The sequence below is a fragment of the Benincasa hispida genome, chromosome 6 (genome assembly GCF_027475165.1).
Source record: "Benincasa hispida cultivar pf3 chromosome 6, pf3_genome.v1.1, whole genome shotgun sequence".
NCBI lineage: Eukaryota > Viridiplantae > Streptophyta > Magnoliopsida > Cucurbitales > Cucurbitaceae > Benincasa > Benincasa hispida.
In genome coordinates, this window is record NC_143483.1 from 41,514,430 (window position 1) to 41,535,699 (window position 21,270).

Consider the following 21,270-nt stretch of genomic DNA (forward strand, 5'->3'; position numbering starts at 1 on the left):
CAAATATTTGATGATTAAATAATGTAAATTTTTTTATAACTATGATTTTATATATTTTTATGCATGTCATTTAATTTTTCTAAAATATTATATAAGTATATTATATTTAAATCTAAACTATAAAAAATGAAAAAAGGGAAAATAAAATACCAGAAACGATAAACTAAAATAGATGTAAAACAAGTTTTTTTTTTTTCACTAAACAAGAAACATAAATATAAATGTCGAATGAAAATTTGTTTTTGTTTCATTTTTTTAATAAATAAGAAACAAAAATAGTTATAAAAATTATTTCAATGAACCAAGAAATTGAAAATAGAATTATTATCAAACAATTTTCAAAAATAGAATTGAGATGGACGGCCAAACGCATATTCCTTGAATTTTTCAAAAAATCCAGTAACAAAAACATAATCCAAATTGCCTAAGAAAAAAAAAAAAAAAAGTCAATATTCCCGGATGTTTAATTCATACCCATCAAAATAGTATCTGCAATCCTAAACATATTTTAAGTCTAATAACTTACATCAATATTTTAACTCTCATGCGACGTTTTCATTGTACCTATTAGGTTACGAGTTAAGACTTTGATGTATAACTTAGGGCCAATATAATTTTATAAACTCTCACGAATATTCTATTAAATAGCACATTCTTTTTTTATTATTGTTTTAGAAAACAAACCAGAAGGTAGCTATCAATTTTATTGTTATAGAAATCATATAGCAAGTTTTTTTTTTTCAATAAGAGTAAGATTAAGAACGTGTTTGGACTTCCTTTTTCAAGTGTTTAATTTAAAAAATAAGTCATTTTAGAAAAAAATGAATGTTTAGCAACCACACAAAATAATTTTTGAAGAATATTTTCAACAATTTTTATCAAAAGTATTTAAATAAAAATGAGTTTTTCGAAAAATATTTTTTCTCAAGTCAATAAAAACAGACCTAAATTTATGGTTTTGCATGGTTCTTCCACATAAATATTCTTTTTAATCTCATTGAAGGTAAGAATACATTCTTTTACCATATGTTTTTATACCATTTAATTATACTTTCTTTTCAATTAAAAATAACAAAAAAATAGATTTCAGAACACGAATGAATGTGTCGCAAGAAAGGGCATAGGACCAAAAAAAAAAAAAAAAAAACGAAGAAGAAGAAAATAAAGGTTCAAACGAAGTTTGAATTTAGATTAAAATAAATATTTTATAGTTTGAATTTACTATTTAGTGACTACACTTTTGAACTGGTCATTATAATGATTGCAATACTAACAACTAAAGAAGAAATTTGGAAATGGAAGGAATGTCTATTGGTTTAATATTAAAAAACAAAAATTAAAAACTAAATGGTTACCAAAATGCGCCTTCTTAATACACATTTTTATCTTCTTCTTCTTTTTCTTCTATTTTCATCATCTAAACAAAATGCGCATAGCTCAACTGATAGCATAAAACATGTATTATTAATTTTGAAGTCAAAACATCGATTTCTCATATATGAAAATTTGTATGGGTAGCCCCTATTTAGGAGTCAACTCGAAATTTGGCCTCACTTTAAAAAAAAGGCCCAAAAATTGACCTTTGGCTCATGTTAGCCGGGTGCGAAAGTACCGTTTTAGCCCAAACTGCGTGCGAGGCCAGATGCAACCCAGATTTCTCACCCTTTCCTCTCGTTTCTTCATCTCGTTCCCCACTTCATGTTGCCCTCCATTTTTTTCCTTGATTTTTACCTTCTTTTGAACTCTTCCTCTTGCTTTTTCCTCTCGTTTTGATTCACGCTCCAACTTATATTTTTTATTCGAGAAGAAGAAGACGACATTGACATAAACAGAAGAAATCACCGAAAAAAGGAGGACAACTGAAGAACAGAGGGTGAGAATGAAATTTCGCCGAAAAAATGGAGGAAAAAAATAAAAGAGCGACGTAAACATAAATCGTCGAGAAAGAAAAAAGAAAATCGCTGAAAAACAAAGGACATCATAAACAGAAGAAATCATCAGAAAAGGAAAAAGAAAAAGGAAAAGAGGAAGAAGAAGAAAGGCAGAAAAAACAGGAAAAAAAATCTGCAAAAGATAGAAGGAAGAAAGATTAAAAGTGGTAAATTCACATAATAATGATGTCCACATAAGACACAAATAGAATAAATTGAGAAGTGGGACCAAATTTCGAGATGATCCTAAAATCAGAGTCATCGGTGCCAAATTCCCTTTCTCATATTCCATATAATCAAAAAATTAAAAAAAAACGATGTAATATCTTGAAAACTAACACAAGTAATTTACAAAAGAAGAAGCTGCATAAAGCACTCACGAACTCTAAAATTTGTTATACCCGTGAATTTTTTTTATTCGATCAATTGATTCCTATATATATATTTTTAAATTCTTGCAATCGAAATTTTGACATCAACATCCACCTCAATCACTTAATTCTTAATTTTAAACGATTATCAATACTGATATTAAACCCGAGTATATCAATATTTTTATCATTTAATTCACAACAAAACTTCACATCCACTTCATCTTAAATTCTTAAATTTTTAATTTATATATAATTGAAATTTTCAAGTTTGCTTTTACGTAAATGTTCTCAATTTTAAATTTAATTAGATGTCAATTCAATAAAAGAAAAACATTAAAATATGTGCTAATTCACGGACAAAAGTAAATGTAAAATTTTAGTCTTAAATTCTAAACTTTTTTTAATTATCATGTGCTTGAAAATTTTCAATTTTACCATGACATGCTAGTTTAATATAGTTTTGTTGATTTTCTTTCTAAACTTCGAATTTCATCGAAATCACTTCAATAAAGTAATATACATATATCACACTATATGTATATTGTGATCTACATATTAATTGTAAATGGCTAACAAAGAGAAACAAGGTTTTCATTATATCTAAGCTTCAGGAGGTCCAAATTGGGGAGATTTTCAAAAACAAAAAGGAAAAAAAATAAAACAATAATTGTCTTCTTCCAGCATTGAATCAGAGTATAAAGATGGTTTTTTATTATTAAAAAGAGAGAGAAAGTAAAACAACCATTACAAGTAATCATCCAACAATCATAGTAGAGATTCTCCAAAATCTAGCAAATGATTCGTCGTTTTTATTATGATCACACACATTGGACCATAATCTACAATTCCTGCTTTCTCTTATTCCTCGTCTCAAAAATAAGATGTTAGTAGGGGTATTTAATCAGAAAAATAAGGTATTCTCGGAGAAAAAAAAAAGGAAAAAACAACCATTACAAGTAATCATCTAGCAATCATAGTAGAGGTTCTCGAAAATCTAGCAAACAATTCATCGTTTTCGTTATGATTACTCGTCTTAGAGATAAGATGTTAGTGAAAGGGTATTTAATTAGAAGAACAAGATACTCTCGAGAGAAACAAAAGTACAACAGATATTACAAATAATCATCCAACAATCATATAAGAGGTTAGATTTTAAAAAATCTAGTAGTGATTCGTCATTTTCATTAAGATCACATACTAAACCATAACCTACAATTCCAGCTAGTTCCACGATTACTCGTCCAAGAGATAAGATGTTAGTGAATGGCATTTCTCTGATTCATTATATCCAAGTATCAAGAGGTCAAAATTAGGGAGAATTTTTCAAAAGGAAAAAAGATAATTGTTTTGTTTCAGCATTTGAATCAGAGTAAAAAATACAAAAACAACCATCACAAGCAGTCATCAACAATCGTAGTAATAGAGGTTCTTGCAAAATCTAGCAAAGGATTCGTTGTTTTCACTATGATCACACTGAGCCATAACCTACAACACGGCGTATTGAAGCTTCAAGCAATCACTTAATCACAAGCACTGACTTTTATCCCTTAGCAATCAGTACAATGCCACGAATCTTCAAAACTGTAAAAGTGATTGAAAACTAGTTAAAGAATTTAATGGCCACAGGCTTCTGGCCTAGCCTAGCTAGTAGCTATGCTCTGCTCGACTATAATAGGGTGCCAAACGTTATCTCCAAGGTAAACCATTCTTATTTAAGCACTCTAGTTATGGATATATCAGGATTGTTGGTATGTTTGTTAGTGAGGCATCTTAGTAATTAGCTATAAAGTTTGTTGGGATTTTTGGTTATAAATAAAGGGAGTGAATTGGGAGCAAGGTAGGAATGATTTTAGTATGAATTTCCATTGAGACTTTGGAAGAGAGCAGCCTCTCAGATGTCTATAATATATCGTCACTTCTTTTGATATTGCGTTCTGTATATTTCATGAGTTTTCTGGCTAGGTATCCTAACATCTTATTCTTCTGAAAGGTAATAATATATGTGGTGTAGCTTCTTAAATTCCTTGGCTTCTTCAAACTGTTTTATTCCTATTCATTTTTCTGGTTTTGGAGATTGAGCTTTCTTTCAATTCCAGGTTCTTCCTTTTTTTTTAGCATTCAAATATTTTCCCACCTTCTATAGGTTTATAGTTTTCAAGTATTCTTCACTTCTTTCTATTAAAGAGATTATAACGAGATAGAAGGCACTATGTTTTCTGACTTATTTACACGAATGGTACTGGAACATATCAATTTGATATGGAATTACTGGGGCATTGAGTTTCTAGTCTTGGCAAACTTCGTTTTCCAAGTTATCCTAATTTTCTGTGGAAGTCTTAGAAGGCACACACCCATATAAGCTCAGTTTAACTGTTTGGCTTTCTTACGTACTTCTTGCTAGAACTGCAACTGTTGTTCTCGGCAAGCTCACAACAATCGACATAGGCAGTCAACAGCGCAACACGCATAGCCAAGTTGAGGCATTGTTGGCACCACTGATGTTCATGCAAATAGGAAGTCCAGATACAATAACAGCCTACTCAATTGAAGACAACCAACTAGGAGTGAGGCACGTTTTCAGTACTGTAATCCAAGTGGGAATTGTGTTTTACGTTCTTATAAGGTCATGGACAGATTCCAAAACATCGTTTCTTTACTTGTCAATGTCTTTGGCTGGAATAATCAAGTATGGTGAGACTTCATGGGCTCTAAAATCAGCACTCAATGCCAACTTGGACTTGACAATTGCTGATTTAAACAAATATAAAGTAGCTGATTTGTTTAACAAATTGCCACAGGGAGAGAATGAACTTCCAGAGGCAAAATTAATCATAATAGCTTACTACAGATTTTGCTGCCTAAAACCTCATCTTGAGAATTGGCCTTACTATCCAATTGTTTCTAATGACAAAAATCTAAACATTGGTAATTGTAAGTATGAAGATGTGTTCAAAATTACAGATTCTGAATTGGATTTCATGTATTATGCGCTCTACACTAAGGCGCCAATTATATATACTCGTACGGGATTAATTCTTCGTTTCATAAATTTGCTTAGCATGATTGCTGCACTATGGGGATTGTCTGCATTGTTCAAGGATGCATTTGTGTATAATATTAGTATTGGCCTCATCTATTTTGTGTTGATAGCATCTTTGATAATTGAGATTTATCAGATCTTGAGACTACCATTCACAGATTGGGCTATAGTACAGATGGTACGGTACCATGAAGCTCGTCCTATCCTTGGGGGTTTCTTGCAGTCTCTAGCCCCTCAGTCGGCAACTTGGAGAAGGTGGTCTAACAAAATGGGGCAGTTCAATCTTTTAGACTTCTGCTTGCAAACCAAGCATCAGAACTACATCATAAGCAAAATTCTCCGATTTTGGAGGATGGATATGAAACTCCGAAAGCAATCGAGTTTGAATCGAATTGAAGTCCAACCAGAAGTGAAAGAACCTGTGGTCACAGAACTGAGAGAGATAGAGAAGATCAAAGGAAAAGAAAAATTTGATCAAAGAGGCCAATGGACAATCGATAGGTACCAAACGGAACTGAAACTCGATGACGAAGGCAAATTGATCAAAGCACTTAAAACTGTATCGGAGAGGGTTTTCGATACGAGCATCTTTATATGGCACATCACAACAGTTATTTTCTATACTCGTGAGACTACTGTATGCAATAAAATGAAAGCCATCATGAGTCTATCAGATTATATGATGTATCTTATGGCAACTCGTCCACATGTGATATCAACAACTGGAGATATTATATTTAATCATGTATGTGTGAGGCTTGGGAAGTTCATAAGAACTGAATGTAGAAAGAGAGATCATATATGCAATGATATTTTGAAATCACAGGAAGAAGGTAATATGCTTGAAGTTGAAGCAAGTGAATCAGAAGCAGAGAAAGCAGTTGTAGGGAATTGGGATTTGCTGAAGGATGTAAAAGAACTTGTAGATAGCCTATTGACTCTGAGCAATGAAAACAGATGGAAGGTAATTGGCAGCATGTGGTTTGAGATGTTGGGATATGCTGCAAGTAAATGTGAAATGGAATATCATTCAGAACACATCAGACAAGGTGGTGAATTGATCACTCATGTTGGGCTTTTGATAGCCCATAATGTGAAGAGAATCCAGCTATTTCTAGTAGGTTTTCAACTTCTTTTTCCTTGAGATATGAAATTTGATTGCCCGTAAGGAAGTTTTATGTAGTTTTTTTTTTTTTTTTTTGGTTCAATGATTTATTTTGTAAAAAGCATCATGCATATGAAGTTCCCTCCTATCTAGAATGCTACATGGCATTTTTTGATAATAAAAGTTATATTTCAAGGGTTTCTTTCAAGTGGATTGAAAATATGTATACAAATCCCGGATCTAATAACATTTTCAAGGAAGAAAAAGTTTGTTAGAACCCAAATATATTGAAATTTAAACGGCAACTAGACTACAGATAAATCAAGTAATTCAAGGTACTTGGACCCTCCCAATCTTGAGATCACACTCAAGCCCTAATTCACTCACCAAAATATTGTCTATCTTCCCTGTTCTCCTTATATCTTTTTATAACCAAATTCCATAACTCACTCCCCTAACTAATTACTAATATACCCTTAATACTCTAATAATACCCTAATACCATTCCTATCAAAGTTGTCATGGATTGAAATAAATAAATAAAAGGAAAAAGGAAAAAGAAAGTGAACACACATCTAATAGTTCAGAAATTAGGCTTACAAAACATAATTATTTGCCTGTAAAAAAAAGTTTTAATTTCTCTCATTATATATATATATATATATACATTAACTATTTCTCATTCTCTTGAACATGAACTTTCTCCAATTACCATATGTGCTATATCTCATTACTCCCATGTTTAACAATATATTAACTTAGAGTGGACAATCATGCTTGGCATCGTGATAATTCCAGCTGTAGAAGATGGAGATCAGAAAAATCTCTCAACTTGTTAAATAAAAGAATAAAACTACACAAAGATGACAACTATAAATCATAAACAATGCAAAAACAGTAATAGGCTAAAATACTATCATAGTCCCTATGCTTTGGGTTCCTTCCATGTTAGTCCTTGTACTTTCAATTGTCTAATTTTAATCGTTGTATTTTCAATAAATCTTAAACTTAGTCCTTCAAAGTCAATTTTTATAAAAATTGGTTAAATAATAATAATAAATTTTATATTAGAAAAGACAATATAGGAGTATAGTTTCAAAATTTTAGAAAAGAAACACTAATAGAGAATAATTATTTTTGAAAAAAAAACAATAATAACTGCTGGGACTAATTTTAAGATTTAATGAACTCACATAAATTAAAATTGGACATTCGAAAGTATATAGACTAAAATGAAACAAAACCCAAAATATAGGATCAAAATGATATTTTAACCAACAATAATATGAATAGGGAAACCCAACACCAGAGGTAACTCCAAAATCCTATCCCATTCATATATTCAGTGATTATGCATTTTCCATATCAAACATGTTTACTCTAATGATGAAATGAAGTATCCTGGCATGGCCGCATGAGTAACTTCTCATAACTAATTAGCAGATAAGGTTTGTACTCGGTCAGAAAAGTTAAAAAAAAAATACCTGCATCTGCCAATGTACAATTCAATCATAACTAATAATGCCAATTAAAAGTTTTCGATAGAGCTAACTATTTTACATTCTGTAACATAATATTGGGAAACAAAAGTTATTCTATTTGGTATAAAAAATCAAAAGTGAAGCATCAAGCTGAGGAGTTGAATGAAGAACAGATTAAACACATGTCAAATACAATGCAAAATAACATCATAGCTATCCCTCTGATATGGTCGCTGACCAGTATGAAAATCCATACCAAAATTGAGTTCCAATTATGTGGTAAACAAACAAAGCTACAGCCACAAAATTTACATGAGCCTAAAACTAAGAAATTAGATGCACTCAATGAGAGATAAAAAGCTATAGATACTCCTTAAATCGTTAAAGGAATTTATATAGTGGTGCACTGGAACCTGATGATTTAGAAAAGACGATGACTTCTCAAAATCAAGATCTTGACAGGATGGCAATGGATTCCCACTCCAAGTTACATATCACTTCCTGCATAGCATAATTGGAGAGTCTCAAAACATAGCCACCCCAACCCCAACCTAAACCCTCGCAGCACTTTTAAATAAGAAACCAATTTTCACAGTTAGGGGACGAACACTCACTTTCAGTTAGAACTAGAGATCTTACCATCACAACAGGTAAAGTAGACAACACAAGTTCGCATAAAATAGTATATGGACAACTTACTGATGGGTGATGACGGTCAATGTCAAAACCATTAATTGCACATGGTTCTGCCAGCAGGTCCACAGGCTGCTTGCCTACAAGTCATATAATTAAAAAAAAGTTGAGCCAGTCTATGCATATGGATTAGAAAATAATTCTTTTCAGGCATTAGAAAACAGAAACAATATAAAGCAACAAAATGACTTTGGATAAACGATGGTTGGACCCCAGCCCACCAATCAAACAGGTCAACAACACCAATTCGTACCTTGCTCAATACTAGTTAGAATCCCGTCCTCAGAGCAGATCATAGCAGGTAAAATCTGTGAAGATGACATGCCACCTAGGTTGCCAGACTTAATATAAGGATCATAGTGAACCTCCCAAACCTCACTTTCACATGGCGAAGGATTTGATGTTTTGCTCCCTTCTAGACCCGAAAGAATGATAGGCTGCTGTTGTGACCTCAAATCCCAGGCAAAGACAGTACCAAAAGAGCCCCCTGCCTAACATGGGGAATAATAAACACTCTAATATCGCAGCTCATCAATAAGGGCAGAATAAGAAAGATGGAACAAAACCCCCACAGCACTTTTAGACAAGAAACCAATTTTCACAGTTAGGGAACAACACACACTTTCCGTTCGAACTAGAGATCTTAACATCACAGCAAGTAAAGTAGACAACACCAGTTCACATAAAATAGTATATGGACAACGTGTGTGTGCAGGTGTGTGCGTGTGATTCAATTTTATAAATTAGCTCAATAACTCCATCAAGTTAACAATCATATGTTTTTCTATAATTTAATTAGCTCGATAACTCTGTCAAAGTAATCTACTAAAAGACTAAGATCAAGAGGACTTATGAGGAGTTTGAACAGATAGCTCATTTAGCCACTATCCAAACTGAATTGATATGAACTGCCGAGGTCTTTAAACTTTTATTCATATTTTTATTTAATAATTTTGATTCAATTTTGTTGCTTTTCGACTTTATCCTTTCTAAAACATATTAAAAAGGGCCTCTTGAGGATTCATAAATAATTTATCCTTTCTAAAACTATCCAATGTTAATTTTGTCTCTCCATATTGTACTCACTGAATTATTTCATTTATCAATTAAACGTTTCTTATCAAGAAAAAAAAACATATCAAAAAGGGGCCAGGCTTAGTCTTCTTGTCATATTCATGACATGGCATTTAGAATTTTGTTGGGAAGCCATCTAAAACCTTGCCATTAGGTATCAAGTTGTTGAGGATAGAATATGATGAATTGAGTTTTAGCCTTTTTCACTTTTCCTTCCAAGTTTAGCCAACAACATCTTGAATATCCATGCCTTGAGTTGCATGCCAAGAACATTCAAGTACGATTAATCATTCAATCTTTTGGAGTATTTTTCTTTAGGGCCAAGAAGCTGATCTTTCTGTTGAGATTTTGATCTTAAGTCTCTCCGTGTCTAACCTAACCTAGGGTCAAAATCGAATGGATTCGGGAGTTTTAGTGTTTGTGACTTAGGAGCTCATGTAACTAAATAGTTCCTAATTATCATTAGGGTTTTCACATCATTTGGATCAGAGCACTTTTCATATTACATCATGAATGGTAGAGAGTAAAGAAAAAATTTCTCTCACGAAGTTTTAGGATAGAAATATTAAGTTTGAATTTTTTCATTGAAGACTGCAACAAGACTTGAGACCCATATCTAATGTAATGAAGCACCCTCCCTCCTCTTTCCTCTCTCTTCCCATCTTGAGCCATAATCGTCTCAAGCCACCATGCCTCTCGCCGCAACCATCGATCAGAAAAATTTCTCTATTGCCATTTATGAGTCCTCAAGGGGCACTCAGGCAAAGATTATTGAAAGGAAAATTATCCTTATCAACCCAATCCATCTCACTGTTCTCGAAAGCTCTTGACTAGCTTGCCTCTTCCTTCAACACCCTTTGCAAAGAACCCTGCAATTTCAAGTTTGGAAGACACCTGTCCTTTATCTAATGTTTAAGGAATCTTAGATAACCCATTGAATTACTAACAGCTCAAGAGCATATTATTGACATCAACGCTGCAAATCGATGTGGCTCAATGAGGATGACGAAAATACGAGCTGCTCATCTTGTAGAGTTCGTCAAGGTGATCCTCTTTTGCACTTCTTATTTATATTAGTTTCGGATTTTCTTAGCCGACTTATGGCCTATAGTGCTCGTCTAGGTAATATTATGACAAGTCCAATGACACCCTTTTGTTTTCAACTGCCTTGGTACATCCTTTTGAGATTGTTAATATTTTTTGGAGGGCCACTGGTTTAAAAATAAATCTTCCCAAGAATGAGTTGCTTGGGATCCATGTTGATGATTCTGAGATGGATTTGATGCTGTCTACGTTTGGTTGCAAACAGGGTCAGTGGCCATCGACCTACCTTGGTCTTCCCTTGGGTGGAAATTCTAAGACTTTCGTTTTGGCAACCTGTCATTGAGTGCATCCAACACAAGTTTCTGTTAGGTTTCTTCTCACCTGTGAACAACAACCTAACAAGCAAACAAGACAAAACAGAGCACAGTACTCTGGGAAAGATGTATTGATACTAAATTCAGCAGTACAATCAGAAATCCCTTAAATGGCAATACAAGGAAAAGGAAACAAACAAGCCTGACTGTTCACTATAGCAAAATAAGCAAGAAAAGAGAAATCATAGAAAAAGATGGAACCAGCATATCAGAGTGCTGGAATATCTCTCCCTCATAAAGCTCCTCTCAGCTTTACTCCAATTATTCCCTGCCTTTTCTGATCCCTGGGCCGTCCTTTTTATAACCGCTTTGGTGGTCCCTCAACAGAATTCCAACCTTCTCCCATTCCTTTCTATGTAATTCCCATCTTACCCCTTCTTTTATATTGGAATAGAATTGGGGGTTTTACAATACCGCCCTTCTCGAATTGCACCTTGTCCTCAAGGTGGAAGTGAGGGAACCGTTGTTTCTTCAGGGGAACTCCTTCCCAAGTGGCTTCATCTTCAGGCATCCCTTTCCATTTTACCAACCACTCATTGGTAGCCATTTCTCTGTTCCATCGCACCCCTAAAACGGTTTCTAGAGAGACTTGTAATTCAAATTCTTCCGACAAGGTTGGTGATTGATGTTGCACCCGATGGGCTTCGCCCAACTTCTTTTTGAGCTGGAAAATGTGAAACACATTGTGGATAGATGTTTTGGGTTGTAGGTTGAGTTTATATGCCACTTCTCCGATTCTCCATGTGATCCTATATGGTCCATAAAATTTGGGAGATAATTTTTCATTCCTCTTTCGAGCTAGAGAGCGCTGTCTGCAAGGCCTCAATTTCAAATCCACTTCATCCCCTACTTCAAAGCATAATTCTCTTCGATATAAATCGGCTTGTTTCTTCATTCGATTCTAGGCCAACACCAGATTTTCTTTTAAAGCATTTAAAGCCAAATCTCTACTCTTCAACTGTTGGTCCACACTATCAATGGATGTCTTCCGATCTCCGTAGGACGGGGGGGGGGGGGGGGGGGGGGGGGGATGATTGGTTACTGCTTCATAGGGAGTCATTCTAATTGAAACATGGAAGGTTGTATTGTACCATAATTCGGTCCATGGGATCCACTTATTCCATTTGGCTGGCTGTTCATTACAAAAGCATCGAAGGTAGGTCTCAAGCCATTGATTCACCCGCTTGGTTTGTCCATCTGTTTGATGATGAAAGGCGGTGCTCCTTTTTAATATTGTGCTCATTGAGGTAAACATCTCCTTCCAAAAATTACTTAAAAAAATGTTATCTCGATTGGTGACTATTAATTTTGGAACCCCATGATGTCTAACCACCTCGTGTATAAATATTTCAGCTACTTGCTTGGCAGAAAAAGGGTGTTTAAGAGCAATGAAATGTCCGTATTAGCTGAGACGATCCACCACCACCATAATAGAATCATATCCTCCAGCTTTGGAAGTCCTTCTATGAAGTCAATTGTCCGTTCTTCTATGATCAGATTCAGTATTGGAAGGGGTTGAAGAAGTCTTGCAAGTGCTAACGCTTCTATTTTATTTTGTTGGCAAACTTCACAGCCCTCCACATACTTTTTAATGTCATTCTTCATACCTTGCTAGGATAATTCTCCACTCATTCTTTTGTAGGTTCTTAAGAACCCGGAATGTCCTCCTAGCACTAAGTCATGGAACGTGTGAAGTAAAGCGGAAATTAAAGTAGATGATCGTGAAAGCACTAACCTCCCCTTCTATAGAAGCTGATTGTTCTTCCATTCATACTTAGGCTTCCCCTCTGGATCTTCCTTTAGTAACTTGATTATTTTCTGGACCTCTTCATCCTCCTCAACTTCCTTCATAGCTATCTCCACATCTACTAGGGGAGGGGAGGTGAGTACAAAGACTTTCGCTGTTTGAGGGATCCTTGACAAAGCATCAGGTACTTTATTTTGTAAACCGAACTGATATAGGATTTCAAAATCATACCCTAACGACTTGATTAACCATCACTGGAATTGGGGTTGGACCTCTCGTTGTTCAAGGAGGAACTTAAGGGCCTTTTGGTCTGAAATCCCCGTGAATTTGTTTTCCAACAAGTAGTGTCGCCATTTTTGAACTGCCAGTACTACCTACAGCCATTAATTCTCTTTTGTAGATTGACTTTGCTTGTGCTCGAGCGGATAACTTCTGACTGAAGTAGGCAACGAGTCTCGACTCTTAAGTTAGCACTGCTCCCAACCCCAAACCGGACGCATCTGTTTCAATCGCGAAGGGCTACGAGAAGTCTGGTAAGGCTAACACCGGGACTGTCATCATGGCTTGCTTCAGGTTTTCAAAAGCCCTAGTGGCTTCTTCGTTCCAGTCAAAGGCGTTTTTGTGCAGTAATTGGGTTAAAGGGGCTGCAATATGACCGTAGCCTTGTACAAATCTTCGGTAGTACCCAATAAGGCCTAAGAAGCCTCTAAGTTCGGATACATTCTTTCAATGGGGCCACTCCACCATGGCCTTAATCTTTTCCCCATCGGCTTCAACTCCCTTTTGCAATATCCAGTACCCCAAGTATTGTATTCAATCTTGACAGAATGTGCATTTTTTCTTGTTGGTGTATAGTTTGTTATCTCTCAGGACATTTGGGTTGTGATGTTTGGCCTATACACCAAAATATCGTCAAAAAATACAAGAACAAATCTACAGAGGAAGGGTCGGAATACCTAATTCATAAGTGATTGGAAGGTGGCCGAAACGTTTGTCAAACCAAAAGGCATTACTATGAACTCATAATAACCTTCGTGAGTTCTAAAAGTTGTCTTCTCAATGTCTTTGTCTCGCATTCGGATCTAATGATATCCGGACCTTAGATCGAGTTTCGAGTACACAGCTGCTCTCCTCAGTTCGTCCAACAGTTCTTCAATTACTGGGATAGGGAATTTATCAACAATAGTGAGGATTCAGCTTTCGGTAGTCTACGCAGAAGCTCCATCGTCTGTCCTTCTTTCTAACCAACAACACCAAACTAGAATAGGGCCTATGGCTAGGTCAAATTATACTTGCTTGAAACATTTCTTCCACTAACCATTCTATTTCCTCTTTCTGTGTGTGGCCATATTAATAGGGTCGGACATTCACCGACTTTTGATTTCCTTCCAAGAGAATCCTGCGGTCTATTGATCGTTTAGAGGGAGTGTAGTGGGTGTCTCGAAGACATCTTCATTCTGGTCCAGCAGAGCTTGGATCATTACTGGCAGTCGTTCGAGGCAACTTTACGAGAGGTTGTTCCTATCCATATCCTGATCTTCAATTTTTAAGTTCTGGAACTCAATCAAGAACCCCTGATCTTCATCCTCCCACGTCTTCGTAAGAGTTTTCAATGTTGATTCTTATTTCATAAGGGAGGGATCTCCTCGTAGTATGACTTGCAATTCCCCGTTCAAAAAGAACATCGTCAGCGTGGGCCAATGCACGCCCATAAATCCGGTGGTACATAGCCACGGCATCTCCAACACCACATCCATATGTCCCAAGTCCATGACGAGGAAGTCAACTCTTATTAATAAGTCTAGCAGTTCAATCTCAACAGATTTGAAACTCCCTTGCCTGTGATTTCCCTACCATCTCCGATCACCACACCGAATTTGTCCTTCTTGGTCAATGGAAGTTCTAATTCCATCATGATCTTCTGGTGGAGGAAATTATGGGTTGCGCCGAAATCAATTAACACCACCACCTCTCGTCCTTGCAGAGATCCTTTCAATTTCATAGTCCCCTTTGCAGAAAATCCCATCATCGACTTTAAAGCTATTTCCGCCTTCTCCGGTACCTCAATCGTTTTCAACTCCGGTGGAACCCCTTCCTCTTCCTCTATTTCTACTTCTGAATCCTCTTCCTCATTAGCGATGAACAACATCAACTCGCGGTTTTCTTTCCCCTTGCAACGATGCCCTAGTGCGTATTTCTCATTGCATCGAAAACACAATCCTTTGCCTAATCGCTCTCTGAACTCAACATCCGACAGTCGTTTCAACGGTGGCTCCCTTTTTGTGTAATTCGCCCGTGGACCCTTCCTTTTTTCCAACTTGGGCTTCTTTTTTTCCAGGCCCAACAACTCCCAAATCAGATAAGGCTAACTTCAAGCCTACATTCCGGACGTTTACCAATTGGACTTTGCGCATACGATCATCCAAGTTTGTAGGTTGTCTGCTAACCACCTTTGCCTGTAGCACCGACTCCAACCCATTGAGGAAGGCATCCTTCAACACACTCTCGGCCACCTCCGGTAATGGTGTCGAATATGTCACAAACTTCTTCACATACTCCACGTACATACCTTCCTGTTTGATTCGCAACAATCTAGCCCCCAAACTCCCTTCTTCAGTGGGTCTGAAGTGTTCGAACATTCTCTTCTTTAATTCTGCCCAGCTGGTTATAACTCTTCGATTGTGGCTCCATCGGAACCAGTCCACTTCCTCTGGTGCGAAACTTACTACTGCGACCTTTACTTTCTCCTCATCTGTGAGATCATGGATTTCGAAATAATGCTCAACCCTGTAAACTCATGATTCTGGGTTATCGCTGGAGAATGTCGAAACCTCCAGCCGTTTGTACTTGCTTTTGTCCGTACTCCTTATTCCCTGAATTCGTGGTCATCTCGTTGTCTTCCAGCTTCCCTTTTAACTTGGAGCGAGGCCCCTCAATCGTGCCCAATTCTTCTATTTTCAGCACTGAACTATTCTCCTTCATTTCTTCGGTAAGCTTCTCGATGCTTTTACACAGCCCCAGGATTATAGTTTTTATTTCAGAGATTTCCTTCTCATTTGCCTCCATTCATTCCTTCATTTACTTTTGAGCCATTGCTCTTGTTCGCCCCAGAATTGGTGGAGCTCTGATACCAATTTGTTAGGTTTCTTCTCACCTGTGAACAACAACCTAACAAGCAAACAAGACAAAACAGAGCACAGTACTCTGGGAAAGATATATTGATACTAAATTCAGTAGTACAATCAGAAATCCCTTAAATGGCAATACAAGGAAAAGGAAACAAACAAGCCTGACTGTTCACTATAGCAAAATAAGCAAGAAAAGATAAATCATAGAAAAAGAAGATGGAACTAACATATTAGAGAATGCTGGAATATCTCTCCCTCAAAAAGCTCTTCTCAGCTTTACTCCAATTATTCCCTGCCTTTTCTGATCCCTGGGCTGTCCTTTTTATAACCGTTTTGGTGGTCCCTCAACGGAATTCCATCCTTCTCCCATTCCCTTCTGTGTAATTCCCATCTTACCCCTTCTTTTATATAGGAATAGAATTGGGGGTTTTACAGTTTCAAAATTGGAAGTACGATTTTATTTCATAGGAAGGTAGACATGCGCTAATCCAAGCTACTCTAGCTAGTATACCAACTTATTATTTATCTTTGTTTCTTGTTCCTATCAAGGTTATAGAGATTCTAAACAAATTGACCTTCTATGAAAGCTCTTATGGTGATGGCAATATGCATAATGTGAATTCAAAGATTATTTATCTTCCAAATTCGTGGGTGGTACAGACATAGGAAATTTTTGGCATCGTAATTATGCTTTACTAAGTGGATTTGGAGGTTTCATACAGAGGAGATTGCCTTATGGCAGAAGCTTATGAATGCTAGGTATAATGTGTCTTTGATGGGAGGAGGTTGGCCGAGGGTTATTCCATCTAGTCGCTTTAAAGCTCCTTGGCGTTTCAATAAGTAGACTATCGATTTGGTTGCAAGTCGTACTATTGATAACTTGTAGAAATACGAGTTATTTTACTTCTTTTATCTAAAACAATTAGGAAAAAACACTTGGAAAATGCGGCAGCTTGAAAAGAAATTCATGAAAATAATAATATCATGCGATCACATGTGTACAAAGTCTCACAATCCATGAAAGATGTAAAAATCGTGCTCTTTGGATGCAGGAAATCCATTTATGCGATCACCGCAAAGGAAGCCCTAACGCCAACGTTGGAATTGCATAGTTGAAAACATAGCCTCATGCGACGGATGACATGACGCATGGTCGATGGAAGTCAAATCAAAGATCAAGTTGGTAGCTAACAAGAAAGCTTCACAGTAAAGCCAATGAACTTCTAACGCAAAGCAGGCGGCACGCCAAGATATGGAATTTAATGCATCTTGTCAGCACAATCATTAGTGTGAGAGGAAAAAGGTGCTCCTTGGCGCCTATAAATACTCAACGAATATTTCCATGCAAGATATAGCCAAGACATTAGAGAAAGCTCTGCACAAATTCTCAAACACTTTCCATCAAGCCCTCGTGAAATCTTGAGTGAAAGCTCTAGATTTCTTCCGGAGAACCAAGGGGAGACTTCACCTTCAGCACAATCTTTCTGAAGCAGTCATCCAGGGCGCCGGAGGAAGCAAGGAATTGCATACCACGACTTGATTCCCTATCTCTTTTATTCTACAATTGTTATTTATATTGTGTAAAACGTTGAAACACTCCTTTTATCGATATGAATGCATCTACAGTTCATCTTTTATCCATCTACCATGAGCAACTAATTTCTATATGGGTTGAGAAACATTGCAATTACAATGAACTAAGTAAAGTTTAATCATGCGTTCAACTTGTTTTATGTATGTTTTATATACTATTTGAATAAGTCAAAAGATTGTTCTAAATAGAATGAATCAATGTTTGAAAAAGCAAAGGATTTAAACCACATAAAACAAGAAGAGATTATCTTTAGAAATAAAGAGACATTTTTTGCATCAAATACTCATTGCATGCATCCTAGAAATAGGATATGGTGGCTAAATACACTAAGAAGTGTAGGTTATGATTTTCAAGTGATTTGCTTGATCGCATGATTTATGCAGTTACTAAGGAATTGTTAGTGAATATTTTTCTCGACCCTATCTTTATTCATTTGAAATCTATATCTCTCCGCATAGATTGTTTCACTTACGATTGTGAAACTCATCGCATCCATCACCATTTATTTTAACAATAGAATAAAAACAAACTCATTGCATATTTAACAAATAGTTTGCATCAAGATCAAAACGATTATTGTCAATGCATCAATAGAACGAAATCCCTGAGTTCGACCCTAGACTCACCAGGATTCTAGTTAGATTTATACTTGGGTCTAACTAGGTAAAACAATGCGTTTATAAGATAGTACAAAGCGCTTAAATCATCGCATAGATAAAACATATCAAAACACATTAGCTATCTTGGTAATGGAACCTCTACTTTGCTCTAGAAGATCCCTTACCTTAGTTATGGCCCTATTATGATTGTCTTCCCTCGGCTTTTTCATCTTCCTCTTCATTTTGATGTTAGGGAGGCTGGTGTGGGTTCCAAAGTCAAGGTGCTCAAGATTTAAGCATGCATAGAAATTTTAATGATTTCTCGTCTTTTGTCCTTGATCCACTTTTGGCACTCTCTTTGATTCATGGACTTGGCCTCTCGATCCTTCTATGAAATACTATGTGAAATCGCTTGCGGGAGACTTGGTAAATCCTATATATCTTCTTTCGAACAATCTTTATATCATGATTTGGAAGGATCGTTATCTAATTTCCTTTGGGAGCTTAGTCTTGGTGCTAAGGTAGGTTGCAACGATGAATGTCTTATAAGCACTTGTTCCCTACCTGGTGTGTTATGTAGAGAGCTGATGGAACCAAAGTCGAACAATTTCCTTTGTAAAGCCCTAAGAATTTCATACCAATCATCATGGAAGTTCAGTCGAATGATGATGATGGTTGTCAGGGTAGAAGGTTGCAAGCTCGCTAGATTGGGGAGAAGATGAAAAGGGTAGAGTGTATCTGTCAAACAAGGGGGACTTTTGGTTGTTCACAGGACTTCTTGTATTTATGGAGGGCATCTTTGTAGGATAAAGAAGTGGAAAGAAATTGGTATGTTGCATGTTGATGGGTTGTGCGCTTGGAACATTAAGAAGGGAGAAGAAGCCTTTCCAACCGACTTTGTTGCTACTACCGGGTAAGATAAGCTTGTTTAACCCTTCATTAACTCCAAGCTTGTGATCTTTGCGAAGTGTCCTTTTTGGTTAGAGATTTTCTTCACCCAAAGATCGTATTCATTCAACTAAGACTTGTTGAAGAACTTTTGGTTTAATGGTGATTCAATCAAAGAAGAAAAAGTGGTGCGTAACCAAGAGAGGGATTCTTTCGAGAGAGATATAGTGAAGGACTTGTCCCTAGAAGCTTCAATGATCCTAACTCCATGGCGACTTCTATAGAAAAGGTTTTCCTATCGATGAGAAAGGAGGGTGGGGGAGGAAGAAGGTGTCGAGCCATCTCCCTAACATTCCTCTCAAGTGGCTAGAAGGGAAAAGGAAAAAAAAATGAAGGCGGGGAGACGGGCGGAGATGGAGGAGAGAGGAGAGAGGGGAGCATCTTTGGTCCACTTGCTAATTGTATTATTTACAGTTTATCCTTTTTTATTTCCATTTGGTGGTCTTGTTGTAATCCACCTTTAGGCGTTTGGAGTTCTACTCCTTTTCATTTATCAATGAAATCATTTCTTCATAATATATATGTATATACATATATCGTGTAAAAATAAGAAATAAAGGCAACAGATTTTACCAAACAAGTATGCTTTCGCGATGGATGGATATCAATGCCGTGAACTATACCCGAAGCCCTGCAACATTGGCAGAAGGAATTCAGCACATCTTTTAATCAACTGCGGCACCTTGTATTTTTGAAGATTCCACACTACCAATTCAAAATTTCATATCCTAAAATCTATAGACAACACAGAGAAGAACCACTTACTCTCTCATCTGCAGTACATACAAGCAGCAATGACTTCTGAATTTTTCTACAATTAGCAACGCTCTCATACAGCCCACACGACCTTTAATTTACCACATGTAAGCCACTTCCAGTTTCAGAAAGCTGGGTCTTTCCTACAACTCTATCCTAGTCCTAGTTCTAGATGCTAAATGTTCAAACGTATATGAGATGATGCAAGGAAAAATAAACAAAATCACATACCAGTCGGCCTTAAACTGAGAAACTGCTCCACCGGGCTTCCTCTGATCCCACCATTGCAAGCTAAACCCACAACCTCCAGTCGCAAATTCAGTAGGCGATGCCCATTTCACTGCGGTATACGACACCAACCCATTACTATCGAATATCCGACTATAATTCAATCCAGATTCCCCTATGCTCACCAAATTCACCCGTCCATCTTCCGAGACAGTCAGACATTCACCTCCCCCATCCATCACATCGACACATGAAATAGGTCGGTCGTGCAACATCTTCTCGGGCACCGAGAGCTCCGAGTCGAGCGTCGCTTCCATTGGCTCGACAGATAAAACATGAAGAGAACCTGTATAAGTCGAAGCGAAAACAAGAGGATTTTGGTAGAGTTGAGAGGTTTTAAGGGAAGATACTCTTGAAGGTGATGTCCATGTCGAATGAGGAGCTATATCCAGTGGCTTTTGAGTCAACGAGTGAATTTCAATAGAGGATGAGTCGGAATCAGAGTCGAAAAGGGCAATGACGGCAAGCCGGCTAAATGTGGAGAGCGATGAAAGCCAACGAACACCATCAACATACTTGAATTGCGGGAACCTATGGATTTGAGGTTGCTGTTGGGGACTCACGATCGCCATTGTTAGGGTTTAAGGGAGCTTGGTTTCACTTTCAACGAAGACTGAGAATCAGAATGACGTCGTTGAGACTCCGGTCCGGCCAAATTAAGGTTCGTGGTATTTTAGTGGATTTTTTTTTATTAATAATGTTTATTTTTATTTTAAAACTTTATTATAATTTTTTTCTTTTTCACAAAAGGCACCTAGTGTTAGAGACACATGGACAAACAGTCAACATCCTCAATCCATGTCAGCATTCCTCTAGAAGTAAAGGTTGTTAGAAGGAATATTTATTTCAGTCAATCAAAAGTGTACAAATATATTTGCTATTCATTTATTACAAAATTGTATAAGGCCATTTAAAGCCTCTATATATCAACACAGAAAATCAAGGGAAAATAACAGAAAAGAAATCTTCAGGAAAACCTATCGCATTACTTTCTTCCTTAACCCTTCGTCTTCCTCTCTAACTTGGTATCAGACAGTATTAATGGCCAACGCCTCTTTAAACGTTTCATCTTCCTCAACGACCGTTGTCTTCAC

At 36.6% G+C, this 21,270-nt stretch overlaps 1 protein-coding gene, 1 long non-coding RNA gene and 1 pseudogene across 2 annotated transcripts; 2 read left to right on the forward strand and 1 right to left on the reverse strand.

The window, feature by feature from the left end:
* The first annotated feature begins 4,116 nt into the window (after positions 1-4,116).
* On the forward strand, positions 4,117-6,489 carry LOC120079621 (uncharacterized; annotated as a pseudogene).
* A 1,537-nt stretch (positions 6,490-8,026) lies between these two features.
* On the reverse strand, positions 8,027-20,864 carry LOC120079690 (Transducin/WD40 repeat-like superfamily protein). The gene is made up of 5 exons (XM_039033996.2): positions 20,120-20,864; positions 19,706-19,763; positions 8,878-9,115; positions 8,631-8,704; positions 8,027-8,432 (listed from the first exon to the last, which is right to left on the reverse strand). The coding sequence occupies exons 1-5, from the start codon at positions 20,746-20,748 to the stop codon at positions 8,379-8,381; spliced, it is 1,053 nt and encodes a 350-aa protein (XP_038889924.1). The 5' UTR covers positions 20,749-20,864; the 3' UTR covers positions 8,027-8,378.
* Positions 12,933-17,101, forward strand: LOC150035664 (uncharacterized). The gene is made up of 2 exons (XR_016530201.1): positions 12,933-13,047; positions 17,044-17,101. It is a non-coding gene; the product is annotated as an uncharacterized LOC150035664 (long non-coding RNA).
* Positions 20,865-21,270: the final 406 nt, after the last annotated feature.